Source organism: Colletotrichum fioriniae, assembly GCF_027942845.1.
Source record: "Colletotrichum fioriniae strain IMI 355084 chromosome Unknown scaffold_20, whole genome shotgun sequence".
Lineage (NCBI taxonomy): Eukaryota > Fungi > Ascomycota > Sordariomycetes > Glomerellales > Glomerellaceae > Colletotrichum > Colletotrichum fioriniae.
Genome location: NW_027076856.1, coordinates 398,219 through 411,679, shown reverse-complemented (window position 1 = coordinate 411,679; position 13,461 = coordinate 398,219). Strand labels below are relative to the sequence as shown.

The 13,461-nt window shown below is 53.0% G+C and overlaps 3 protein-coding genes across 3 annotated transcripts; all 3 read right to left on the bottom strand.

The window, feature by feature from the left end:
* Window positions 1-2,109: 2,109 nt before the first annotated feature.
* Window positions 2,110-2,847, bottom strand: N0V96_012031 (uncharacterized protein; the record flags this gene model as incomplete). Its single annotated transcript, XM_053197147.2, has 1 exon — window positions 2,110-2,847. The coding sequence occupies one exon, from the start codon at window positions 2,845-2,847 to the stop codon at window positions 2,110-2,112; it is 738 nt and encodes a 245-aa protein (XP_053045454.2).
* A 1,788-nt stretch (window positions 2,848-4,635) lies between these two features.
* On the bottom strand, window positions 4,636-5,887 carry UTR2 (putative glycosidase CRH2; the record flags this gene model as incomplete). Its single annotated transcript, XM_053197146.2, has 2 exons — window positions 4,636-5,444; window positions 5,500-5,887. The coding sequence occupies 2 exons, from the start codon at window positions 5,885-5,887 to the stop codon at window positions 4,636-4,638; spliced, it is 1,197 nt and encodes a 398-aa protein (XP_053045453.2).
* Window positions 5,888-11,136: 5,249 nt separating this feature from the next.
* Window positions 11,137-12,579, bottom strand: N0V96_012029 (uncharacterized protein; the record flags this gene model as incomplete). The annotated part of the gene is made up of 5 exons (XM_053197145.1): window positions 11,137-11,165; window positions 11,233-11,350; window positions 11,409-11,489; window positions 11,554-12,136; window positions 12,575-12,579. 5 exons carry the CDS (start codon window positions 12,577-12,579, stop codon window positions 11,137-11,139), a joined length of 816 nt encoding a protein of 271 aa, XP_053045452.1.
* Window positions 12,580-13,461: the final 882 nt, after the last annotated feature.

The window sequence follows — 13,461 nt, the reverse complement described above, 5'->3', positions numbered from 1 at the left end:
TGGTCTCAGACCCCACACCATCGAATCCTTTTTGTAAAGAGTCTTGTTCAAGAGGGCAAAGATACAAAGTGCCAAAGGCAAGGGAGGATCAGGGTCAGGGTCACGGCTTACAACGGGCAAACGATTGGTGGGGGTTGCAAGATGGCAAGCTGACCAGCTGTTGGTTGGGTCTGTTGCATGGCTTCCTCGCCAGACCTAAACAGCCCCCAAAGAGCCGCAGGACCCCCCGGCCCTAATCATTCTTCCCTATTCTTGATACTCTTGGAGTTAATTTGCAGTCAGCATTCGACTGGATTTCCAACTCCCAGTCGCCAAATTTGAAGGTAACACGAGATGCTGCATGTTTATCGACGTCTCCTCAAACCACATGGATGCAGGTAAGCGTGGGAATCCAGCGTCAGTCAAGTCCAGTCAGGCTGGCTTCGAGTCCGAGTTGTCGTCTGACAGTCAACGGGGAGTGGATCCTACCATCCCGCCCAGCCATCAGCCGCTCCTTCGGACGGGCAGCCACGGCAGGGCAAAGAGTCTCATGGTAGACTCCCTGCGTGAACAAGTGGTTTTTCGTCTATGTTCCAGGAGCCTCATGTTCATCAAGTTGGAGCATGTTCGGCTGTTCAATGTGAGCCGACGGCCCAACTCTGGGTCGCCCGCTCTACCGTGTGCTACTCACTACCCGATGAAACAGGGGCCAAATAGCCACGGAATAATATCAGAATCGCCCCCGAGTAAGGTACCAATGGCAACGTTCTTTAGGCGCTGCGGTTGGTCGCCTGGTTGGAGGGGCTGAGTGAGGGCGGTGTTTCGAAACATGTTCACCCGTCCTTGGCCGCAAAGGATTGGACGAGAAACAATCCGGACATTTCCCATACTTTCGAGCGGGAGGGTCACTGTGTTCGACCCCCTTTTTATTTCAGCTTCACTGAATCAAAGTTTTGCCCTACCTTGTCATTCTGTTTATGAGAAACTTGAGGCGGGAGTAAGTATTCTCGTCTCTCGAGCGAGCCGAAGCATTTCATCAGCCGGCAATAGCAAGGAAAGAAGGAAAGAAGCACGGAAGATCTTCATCAGCATGCCGGCCGGTGGTTCGCCGTTACGATACGTACCGAAGTGGAGTCATCTACGCTGGAGCGGTTCCCCGATACGTACCCTTTCAGACGCCGTTGACGTGCGTCTATTCTCGGCGTGGCTTGCGCTTCGAGAACTAACCAAAAGCCGCGGTGACGAGAACTGCTGCTGGAGACGACATGCGCATCTACATCTAATCAGCCAACCAACGTGAGATGGGATGGTAAAACAGCTCGAGATGCATGGGGACAGCCAAGCTCAGCACTACCACTGCAGGGGAGCGCGGGGTGAGTGCTGATCCAGTCATCATCGCATATTTTGTGCCAAAGCTTGCCGAAGCTTGCTTCTCCTTCAATAGCTGCTTGCTGTACTGACATTGGCTGAGAACATCCATTGTCTTTGTGCACTGTTGGTTGATGCTGGTCAGAGCTTGCTTGGCTGGCGCCATCACTGTATCATCTGTGCTCCGACTGGGTATACTGATTCTCGCGAGCGGCTTGGAGAAGTCCAACTTGAAGGGAAATCCACAGCCTGCATCGCGCTCAGCCAGTCAACGGCAAAATCACTTCCATGCAAGGCGGGAAATCTGCTTCTTCGATACCAAGTTACCTCGGTGTCCTTGATTTCTGAGTATTGTGGGTAAGCTGTCCATGTATATGGTTAACCAAATAGAAAAACCAGTATTTGAACTTGGTTCCGTTCCGAACCATCACTTCTGTGAATAACGTTGTCCCTAACAATCCCGATTGGTCTGAGAGTACCGAACCAAGATTTGAGAGTGTTGTAAGTCACAAATCATAGAATGGCCGCGATCACTGCAGCAAACTTAGGCTTAACAGTTCCACGGAGAAGAATGAAAGTGATTCAAGTATTCAATCTCAGTTCATATTCTATCGAGATATTACAGAAGCCCAGCAGTCACGGGTATCTTGACTCCAAGGTCCATCAGGTATTCAAAGTAAAAGGATAAACGCCCGGGTCCCCCGCTGTACCAAGTTACACACCCCACACACTCTCTCATCACCTTTGTCCAACAGCTTCACCTTACCAGGTAATAGTAACAGCCTTCCTCAGGTAATTTGGGCCACCGGACTTGAAGATCTCCTCAAAGATCCACCGTCCAACGTCCTCCCTCGAAATACCGTACCCGATAGCCTTGGTCTGGACACCCGTCTTGGGATCCTCAATACCCGTCCGGATCCTCTTCTCAGGCTGCGCGTCATCAGACAAGAACGCGGGGCGAATAAAAGTAAAAATCTCATCGCTCGCCACGATCCTCTGCTCCATGACCCTCTTGTCGGCGTGCGGCTGCTTGAGGAGGACGTGGTACATGGGCACCTGCATCAGCGGCACATCACGCGCGTGGTCCGAGATACCTGTCGTCGAAATGATGGCCAGCCTTGGCTTGCCGTTGACACCCTGGGCGCGGAGCTTCTCGAGCGCGCCGAGGAGCGCCGCGGCGCCGTTCTTGCACACGTCCGGGTCCTCGACCGTCATCTTGGCCAGGTTAAGCGGGCTGCCGATGCTGAAGCTGACGGCGTCGACGAGGCGGGTCGGGTCGGTTGGGTTGACGAGGCAGGCGGCCACGTCGTCGACGCTGTGCGCGTTGCCCTTCTTCACGACCAGGTTTGGGTTCTGGGCCTCGGGGAGGACGTCGGTCATCTTTGTTGGGTTGCGGCATAGGGCGATGCAGACATAGCCGGCCTCGAGACTATGCTTCAGCGCTGCCATGCCGCAGCCGCCTGAGGCGCCGAAGAAGGCGATGGTCTTGATGCCGGACATAATTATAATTGGTTATGAAGTTGGGGTGTTGTGGTTAAAGATCGGAGTGAGGTTGTGATTGGGGTGTTGCTTTGATAGCGTGCCAAGTGCGATGATAATACTGCAAAAGGATGTAGACAAGTGGTATCAATGAATACGATTGGGCTTGATTGTTCGAGTAGGATGGACTAAAAGTCAAGTGAAAGCTTGATGTCGCCAAGGAGTAGGATGGGAGTGATGATTATGATGTTTCCTTCCTTCCTCTTCCCAACGGCGAACTTGCCCAGCCTTATATGCATTCAACCTCCGTCTCAAGCCGGGCAGGTATGCAGCCCATCTGCAGGACGGGGAACATCACATTTGAAAAACACTCACTAGCAAAAAAGCAACAAACACGGCATCCATGCTGTAAGCTGTAAGCCGCAGCATGTGTGAACCCCAGAACCTCACCTAGCGCGCCGCGACTCTTCGTTCTTCGTTCTTCCAAATCTCGCTCAGACGGGGCGTGTTGAAGCGAAATGTCGAACCAACAACAAAAAGGCACGACGTTGGTCCGTAGGGCCCGTGGTGTAAATCGAAAAGGCGGGAACGGTCATTGCAACCACGATGTGATCGGCGGGATTACCCCTACTTTGTGGCTTACAGGATCCGCATCCCCGCCCCTTCTGCATCGCCTTCATCCCTGTCTGAATGCATCTGTTCATGTGAGATTGTTAGCAACCGTTATGCTCCTCCCGCTTCCTCCAGTGTGTAGCAGCGTCCTTCACTAACACTGACAAACAGACCCTCCTCAGCCTGGAATTCCCCCGACGGCCCAACCAACAGCCAAGCCTGTGGCTCAGCTCGCGCCTTTCGCTCCAACTCGCCAGACTCCTCGCCTCGCGAAACACCACTCTCTCGTCCTTCGCATGGCCCCCATTCATTCCGCGTCTCGCTCATCACTATTCGTCGCCTGAAGTATCCGTAGGTAATTGTCACCAGTCGGTCGACCCAGAAGATTCGACACATCACCATCATCGACAACAACAAAACGCAACCAACAGCCCAAATCCCGTCCCCGTCCCCGACTGTTCTGTCCCGCGCCGCATCAAGACATACGTCCCTGACAACCACGCCTCATCAAACTCCAACAAACATCTTAGATACATCCAAGGTGAAACCTCACACCGCCTCGGCTGCCTAGAACGAACTGCCCAACAGCTTCCGGGTATCTATCTCTTCGGCAGCCCATCACCGCTTATCCGTCTCCTTCCGGCCTTTCTGGTCGCCGATACGCTCCCCGGCCGCCGTTAGGCCTCCTCTCGGATGCTACGGCAGCAGCCGTGTAATGTCCCCAGTAAACCCTCTCTCACTTGATGCTACAATGTCAGCATTGTGTTTGTGGTTGATTACACTCCCTGCAGTCATCGTCCATTTTTCAACGGAGACTAACCATTGTTTTTCCCCATGCTGAACCTCACTCAAGTCGCGATGTGACAAGCAAACCCATACAAACGCATGGATGGCTTCAAGACTTCAACCTCTGTTGATTGCGCAGTTCTATCATATGTACAGACACCGGCTTTGAATTCAAAGCTCGCAAACGGCCGACTGCATATGCGATTTGTTTGCCCCAATCCCCTTACCAAATGAATGGACGGCAAGCGCCATTACCCAAAATGCCTTCATAACAATGCTGCAAAGAAAAGAATGCTCTCATTACATACAAGTAGCCCGAATCGAAACCAAGCAAGCGCATCACGTTATCCATCATACCATTTTTTAATTTGATTTTTTCGGAAAACCAAAGCCCACGCTCTAGTCTCTACTTCATAGCCAGAAGAGAGCAGTGGCAGCCACAAGTGCGGCAAAGGCGCTAGCGCCGAATGAGGATTCACGGCGGAAGCCCTCACTTGTTGAGCCGGAGCTGCCACTGGAGCCACTGTTGCAGTCTTGCGAGAAGCCACTGTTGCCGCAACCACTGCTGCTGCCGGAACCGGAGCCCGATGAATCACCGGAGCCTGAGCCAGAAGATCCGGAGCCGGAAGAGCTGCTACCGCTGTCGCTGTGGTCATTGCCCGTACCAGAGCTGCTTCCACCCGGAATTGTAGCTGCCGAGGCGGTAGGCTGCGCCGCGGTGCCGGTGCCGGAAGCCGAGGAAGCACCTGCGTTCATGTCGAGACCGGTGCCGAGGAAGCTCTTCAGAACGGTGTCCTTATCGCTGTCCACAACAGTGTCGTTGGTGGCCTTCATGTTGTTGTAGTAGTAACTCTTCTTGCTGTTGGTACCGGGAGAGCTCTTGGCATTGTAGCAGTTGATCTCGACATCCTTGACCATGGCATAGAAGTATCCGTTCTTCTTGATGTCCTCGTGCTCCCAGTTAATGGGACCTCCGGCCCAGTCGATGGTGCCCTTGGCATTGGTGTCGGCACCACCGGGCCAGATGGAGAGCTGGACACGGGCGGGCGTTTGCGGGAAGTCCCACTGCTGGGCAGTCGCGTTCCATGTGTCGGAGCGCTTCTTGGTTCGACCAACCTGACCGTCTACCATCCACTTGATTTCATCAGGAGTCCACTCAATCTCGTATGTGTGCCAGTTGTTGAATGTGTCAGAGAGGGAGATGTTGCCGGACTGGTCGTCTGTGGTGGTTGTCAGCTCAAAGTTCGAATCTAGGGCCATGGCGACTGGACTTACACTTGGGGATACCCTGGAAGTAGTAGTTGGTCTGGGACATCTCCAGGTCGGCACCGACCCATTCGTAGTCGATCTCGTCCTTCACGTCGCCGTACAAGATGAAGGCCGTCACGACACCAGGACCGCGCGAGGTCCTGATCTTGGCGGAGACACTACCGTACCAAAGGTAGGTAGAGGAGGCAAGGACAGTTCCGACGCTCTTAGCGGGCATCGTGAGGAGAACGGCCTCCTTGTTGTACAGTGCGGGCTCGCCTTGGGAAACCCAGTCGGCCTTGCTCGGGTCCCCGTAGTACTTGCTGATATCAACAATCTTGTCTAGCGAGTTCATGGGCATCTTCTTGTCCTGGCAAACGGGGGCGGGCACGCAGGCGTCGAGAGAGAAGGACATGCGGGGATCACAGCCGCCGAGGCAGAAGGCACCGGTACCACATTGGCCATATTCTGCGATGGTCAGAAACTCGAATTATTGGGCATCGTGGATGATGATAACTTACGAGAACAGCATGGTGCGCTCTCGGGGCACTTCTGGGTGAGAGAGCATGAGGGAGGCGTCTGAGCGAGAACGGTAGAGGCACCGAGGAGGGCAAGGCCCATGGGAAGAACCGACAACATTTTGGAGCGAATATGGGTGGTGCCGGGTTTGTATTACAGAGTTACAACAGAGGAATCGAACGAAAAATCGCTAGCGACGCGGTGACAATTATGCGAGAAGATGGCGATATTGGTTTTACGAATGAAGTTCGAGGTTCGATCGGCACCAGTTGGACTTTCGCCGCCCGCGGGTGACGGTGGGATGGTGTCGGTGTGTTTACTGCCGCGGCGGGGAGGAATTCGGGTGTCTGATGACTTGTGTATCCGTCTGTGACAAGGGCGGAAAGTGGTTGTACAAGGCTCGTCTCAATGGCCGGGTCGAGGTCGAATTCGATATTGAAGTTCGAGATGTTCGGAAGATTAAAAACAGAGTTTGGCTGATAATCTGGGGATCCCGGCTTCGTGATTGACTCGAGTCGGCGTGGGTTCGGGACGGAACGAGGGCGTTCGGACGACAGAGGATGGGATAAAGTTCGTCTTGGGAGAGCGCAACGAAAGTTTGCTTCTACAGGGAGGTGTAGAAGAAAGTATTAAGCGATGGTAGTAGGTAGTAATTACAACGAGAAGCGCTGGTCAAAAACGAGTGAAGACCGTAGCGGACGAGATGAGTGCGTATGGAAGGGGAGAGTAGGTTGGAGGCCCAGGCCGCGAGAATTAATTTGGGGGAAGGGATGGGGAGGGCGGGAGCAGTGGGAATGCACGGGAAGTCAAACCAGGTGCCAGGACAGGACACCAGGAGGCAAGCGCTCACTGAGGTGGTGACTGCCCGTGTTGACTGTTGGGTTGGCTGTTGCTCCTACCTACCTTCCCTCGACTACCATTTAGCGTGCCATGCTACGCCTTAGCACGCTTGGGAAGTAGGTACGAAGGGGCAGTTAGGCTTACCTGATTTACGCTTAACACGGATGCTGCGCCTCTTGCCTTGCTGTGTGTGTGTGTGTGTGTGTGTGTGTGTGTCTGTATTTGGGTTGTAAAAGGTACCCAATGGAAGGCAGCTAAGATACGATTCCAACAATACCTATCCATCAGCATCTCACCACCTACCTGACCTTATTGTCCATCTCTTCCATCGCCATACAGGCTGGACAGGCTGCGCAGCTCCCCCTTTCTGAAATGCCCTCCTATCTCAGGTCCTCCGTAATACTGATAGTCATCAGACATCGTCTCCAGTTCTTCTCAGGGTCTTTCAGTGGCACGCAAGGGAGGATTGATGGATTCTCCAGGCTTCTCCTCCTCGTCTTCCCTCGTCTCCTTCAACCTATCCGCTACAGACCGATGGACACGGGTGGGGCATCGAAGCCGCTCCTCATTCCCCCATTGGGACAAGCGTGGCATCATTTGGGTAGGCAAAGCCGGTTAGAGCCTGACCCTGGCCCTGACCATGTGCCTGCCCGTCTCCCTTCTCGAGGGAAACCTGGAAAAAGGAAATACGGGGGAAACAAGAACTGGAGTGCAGATTCTCTCCTTCCATTGGTACGGAGTACTCAGGGTGTCCTCGTATTGGTCCAATCGCCACCTACCCATCCTTTTTTTCATCTGTGGATCCCCCAGATCATGATTTTCTGTCCACTCAGAGACCACATCTCAATGCCTCCTGTCCTCATTCAGGCTTAGCTCCGCATGATCCGACCAATACTTTCCTCGCTCGCTCACCAAAGTTGGAAGATCACGGCATCACTGATCAACTCCCCCGTGCCTTTCCCCCCTGGCTTTTCCCTCGGCCGTCCACTTTTTCAATTCGATTAAGTCTTGCTCTGCAGTGATTTTCGCCCCAGGTGCTCTGTGCTCCCCCGGTGCACGGAGCAAGAGCGGCATAGCGGCATAGGACCACGGAAAACACTCCCCTTCTCTCGACGTCGCCTGTCGCCTGTTGATCACCTGTAATTGTTGTACAAACATGATCTGTCAGGCCATCAATGCAGCCATGGCAGCATAACTTAGCACGTTAGGTAGCATGCTGACCATGTGTCACTGCATCCTCTGTGCCTATGTGGCTGTATGTAGCTTCCAGAGGGCTTACATCCTTCGTTGCACACGACCTTGACACTTCATTGACAGGTTGCTGCGTTGCGGCAGCCAAGGATCGAAGCACTAACAAGCCAAGCACCCATCAAATGTCACAATCCAATTTGGCTTGGGTCAGCCTGATTGCCATTGACAGATCGAACATATCTAAACTATTGGTTTCCGAACCGTCGAGACGCCAGAGTGAAATGTCCCGCCAACAAGACCAGCAGACCTCTCGCTACATGACGCCGTTTATCCCACCGTTGGCATATTTCATTGTCCTGTCGTCTCCCATTGTTTATTTACCACATTCCTCGAAACCGGCCGAGCGCCGCCACATACCACCAGGCAAAAAGAAACATCAAAGTCTCGTCTCCTTCCCGCCGTTTTATCCGTAGACTAGTTCAACAACGGCCGCCCAAAACAAAAACATGTGAGAAACAGTAGCATCATGGGAGATGGAAGGACAGAGAGCTAGGTCATCGAGTCGCAAAACTTCCAAATGTGAAGTACGGAGTTACCAATCATTTTCTCCGTGATACGCCTTTCCCAGGGGGTGTTCTTTACGCACGGCGCGTACGCATGCATGAAGCACCGTTGACGGACGACCGCCGGCTGCGAGACCCCGGCTTGCCATACAAAACGACTGTTGTACTCATGTGATACAAGGCGTCCGACAGCCGCAAGATCGCGCAACTTCAGTCAGAGTTGCCCCAGGCGTTCGTTTACTCTGTCTCGTGTGAGAACGCGTGATGCTAATAGCCTTACTTTCCGGTTAGCACGGAGATGGTACATATCCTTGAACTTGTTGTTGACTGATCACACGAAGACGTGACTTATACGGTGTCTTGAAGAATGATGGTTGTAAAAGCCGCGTGTACATGCCATTGATGAACTTCATAATCTTGTCTCTTGCTTTTACATGCGCCATTCATAGAGACAGCGTATATGGCATCCAGCAAAGTGCTCTCAACCGGGACTTGCAACTGACAAGCGACACTGTGAGAGCTTTAAATAGCGCGCAAGGCTGGCTTGAGGTTTACTCAGCCGACCAAGTCCTACCGGCATGATCAATAGAAAGCGTGTCCTCGGCAGGATCCCCCATGCAAATAGGCAGAGTTGAAATCCTCGTAGTATTGTCAACAGAGAGTTTGATTCGAAACATCGCAAGATGCTCATTTGTGACGACAATGTGACTCAATTACAAAGGCCAGTCCTCGGGGCGCTTGTTTGGTGAGGCTCAAAGGTTGCTCTTCCTATTTCTTCATGGGTCACGTCACGCTACCTACCCCAAATAAAGGCATGACAGAATATATCCATATCGCAGACTCTTAAAGTTGACAGTCTCATCCGTTAGATATAGGGTACATTCAGATTGTCTAGGAGAAGACAAGAGTATTAACTCACAGGAAGACGAGCAGCACCTGTCGAAGCCACTCAAATATAGGAATGCAGCTGAGCGTAGCCACAGTCATTCCGGCTTTCTGCGCCAGCTTCTATGAGCATGTAGTTGAGTGCAATGTCGTATATCTGGCTTCGTGTACCGAATGCTGTGAAAGGCTTTCTGGTAAGGCAAGAGGACTCGCTACCATCTCACAGAGTCAACCAACAATAATTTGACACATTATGAGAACATTCATGTATCGTCACCTTGAGAAGTATTTCTAGTTCCAAGTCTTCGGAGTCGCTACGAACAAGGTAGGTACTCATATGTTAATGCAGCTCACGTCTATTAACTAGATATATAAATATCCAAGAGAACCGTAAGAGTTTAGGTAATAGTATAGCCAGTCGTTTATCCTAATACCACCACACAACCTCACGAGACTATGCTTGTCGTCTACCATGTTGACTCCAAGCACGACGTAGGCATGCATATTCACAGAGCCCAGCATATCTGGCAGATTGCTCTTACGTTCATGGCCGAGATCAATGATCCTCATCACACGGGGCAACATCAGGTTGAAACCACACTGGCAGTAGAGACCATGACATTCTCCTTTCCAAAATCAGCGCGAAACCTCACTCTTCGTAACCTATGTCTCAGCCCAGGAAAACGACCTCACGCTCATCATCACTTAACTTACCATGCCTCACTCGAAGAGCTCAGCTAGACATATCAGACAAGCGTCCTGATCACCAGTTTCAAATTCACATCAAACATCTTTCAATAGTCAAATAATCTCAATTTGTCACTCATCATACAGAATACATCTTCACCAAGTCTCTCGCAGACCCGACGACGACGACGACGACGGCAAAAACGCAATTCTCTCACACTAAAAGGGTATAGACTCGTCATGAATCGAAACAATTTCACAATCCCGGTAACCGATTCCTTCTTCCTTCCTGCCATGACACCTTCCCAAGCAAGCAACTTATTTTTGTGTTTGATTTGTCCCCGGACTTCCTCAACCAACCTCTTCGGCCAGTCCTGTCCACGCATCATTATATCCTCTTCTCCTCTGGCAATTAAGACATGGCATAGACGGGGGGTTTCCGTTGTTTTGTGTTGGAAAACCCCTCCGCACACATCAACACCATGTAGTAGGTCCTCCCGCATACGTGCGCACGCGCCGACCATCTCTCAAAACGGGTATGGCAATCACCCGCCATCACTCAACTTCCTTTTCGTGTTGTGCTATAAAACTCAGAGCACACTGATAACAGGCAAGCCCCGCAAGGGCACAACCGTCGTACATGAGGGCCAGCAACCCCTATAGACCCATCTTCCCTTATCCGCCACAGCCACGAATGTTCGACCAGGGGTGACCGTGCCGTAGACGTGGAGCTGGGACATAGAGGGTAAAACGTAATTAAAGTCCAGCCTCCAAATGAAAAACGTGGAAGAAAAAAAAGAATTAACAAGTGCAAATGGGGAATCGTCTTTTTTTCGAATCCGGGTCGTTGTGATCGTCAGAACGAGAAAGAAGAAACACATTTGGTATATCCCAACGCATCGAGACACTCCCAGCGCCGTTTCGCAGTGTTGCCCATCTCCCGAGTATCCTCAGAACCGCCGATGGAGCTGAGGTTCCTCTACCGGTTGGTCGGCTTGGCGTAGAGGTCTACGAATCATTTAGTATCGTTGATGTGGATGCGGCCGTACCGACGTGATGTTGAGAGAGGGCATACCGGGAAAGTGCTCCTTGGCGTACTGTTCGCAAGCCTTGGCGGGCTTGCCGACCTTTTGCCCGATGACCTTCCACTTGTTGTTTTCGTACTCCTTGATGGCATTGAGGAGTGCTTGGCTCTGTGACTTGTTAGCAATTTGGAGGGAGAAAGAAATACTAGAAGCGGCTGCAACGAACCTCATCTTCCGCAAACTCCGCGTAGTGCATGTCCTTGTACCAATGCTTCTTGACACTACCCTCAGTGCGAGTAGGGAACGTCTACACAGTCATGTTAGTGGGCTGCTAGTGACGAGAGAGTGGGCATAGCATAGATGGAACGAACCTTGGCAATTTCAGCCCAGCTGCTGCCGGCATCTCTCATCTGCTTCAGGCGAAGCTCCTCGGCCGGAGTCCAGGGGGTGTTTGTGCGGCTCTTCTTGGCCGGGGGAGGCTGAGGGGCCTGAGCGTTGGCATCTTCCGTGGCAGCGGGCTGAGCCTGAGGAGGGGGAGCGGCAACGGGAGGGTTGATCTGAGGCGGCGGGATGGGGGTAGCGGTGGGCGCAACGGGAGCGGGTGGCATGGGAGGGGCGCTAGTGACCGGCGGGGCCTGTTGAGCCGGGGCCGGGGCCGGACGCTTGCGGTTTCTGGGCGCCGGCTGCGGCTGAGGCGGAGGCTGAACAGCATGCTGCTGTTGTTGCTGCTGCTGCTGTTGCTGTTGCTGCTGGTGATGCTGCTGGTGGTGCTGTTGCTGCTGAGGATGGGGCTGGGCCTGGGGCGGCTGAGGCGGCTGAGGCACACTCATCGGAGGCTGGACCGGAGTGGGCTGGTGATGCTGAGGTGCCGGGCTCTGGTGAGGCGGCGCTCCGTACTGGAACTGTGGGTGCTGATCCCGACGAGACATGTCCTGCTGATAGGGGTGTTGAGGACTAGGATGGAGTGTTAGTAAAGTTTCATTCCGACAGGATCAACGTCGCGAATGGAGACGAGACTCCTGAGGACGAACGGCCCCTCGCGAGAGGTCGTGCTGCCCAGGCGTGCGTGCATGCATCGACGACGGTAGAAAAGGGTCATGTTATTGTTGTTGTTGTTGTTGTTGTTGTCCGTTACACCCTCTTTTGCGCCGCGGAGCAGGCCCAGTATGGCCGGGGTTGCTCAGAAGGAAAAGGTATTCCAGAGGTACATGTTCTTGTACCCCTGGATCACGGGTAGGTGTCGGTACAACGTACGCAGCCTCGCGGGGCGGAGGAGGAGGATGGAAAGGGAAGGGGAGCGAACGAACGAACGGGACCGGGTAGAGCAAGAGTGACTTTGGGCACAGGGACGAAAGTAGAGATCGAGGGGTACAAGGTGGATGAGGTACTTACTGCATGTCGCTAGGCTGATGGGTGGAGTTGGAGTAGATGTACTCCGGCACGGGGCCGACTTGCCACTGCTGCATGATCTAACAAGAGGTCCAAAGGTTAGTACCGGGTGTACCATGGTCAATTGATTCGCGACCCGAAGAAACAAATGAAATAAAATAAAAATAAAACGCTGTCGCGCAAGAGTGATGGGCGGGGCCCGCGCTGCGCTGTCAGGTGAGGCGCGAACGCGACACGGGCGCTTTCCGACGAGAGGGAAAAAAAAAAGGGTACATGACTGCCATTGTGCGTGGCGAAGACGACGGAGATGGCAGAACCACCAGCGTCCGATAGAATCCTCAACGGCGCGATGAAGATGATGGTAGGAGATGGAACATGATCGAAGTGATAAACAAGAGAAGTGAAGCAGTCGCCTGCGCGCGCAAGGCAAGGCGTTGCTTATCGGGAGGGATTCACAGACGTGCTTGCGAAGACGCGGTGAGGCAGAAAAAACTTTTGGCGAGGGGCGTCGTCGACAACATGAGCGAGGCTCGATGAGAAAGAGACGCGCGCGACAGCATCAACGCGGGATGAAGCGAAGTGTATCTGTATGCGCGCGACGATTCCACGATTGAGGTACAAGTGGTGATTTGATCCTCAATCGGGACAACGGGTGAAAAGGAACATAGGAAATAGGGTGCAGGTACTTACGGGCAATGTAGTGGTAGTATTAACTCAACAACGATGCATAAACCGACGGGTTGATGGATGGGGAATATTTGGTCTCTGCTCTCTCGGGGGGTGGAAGAGAGACTTGGACCAAGCCTGAGTCGCAAAAGACAAGAAGCGGGTCGCGCACACGCCCGGGGTTGGGAAGGGCTTTTTGGGCTTTTGGGGGGATGACGGATGGA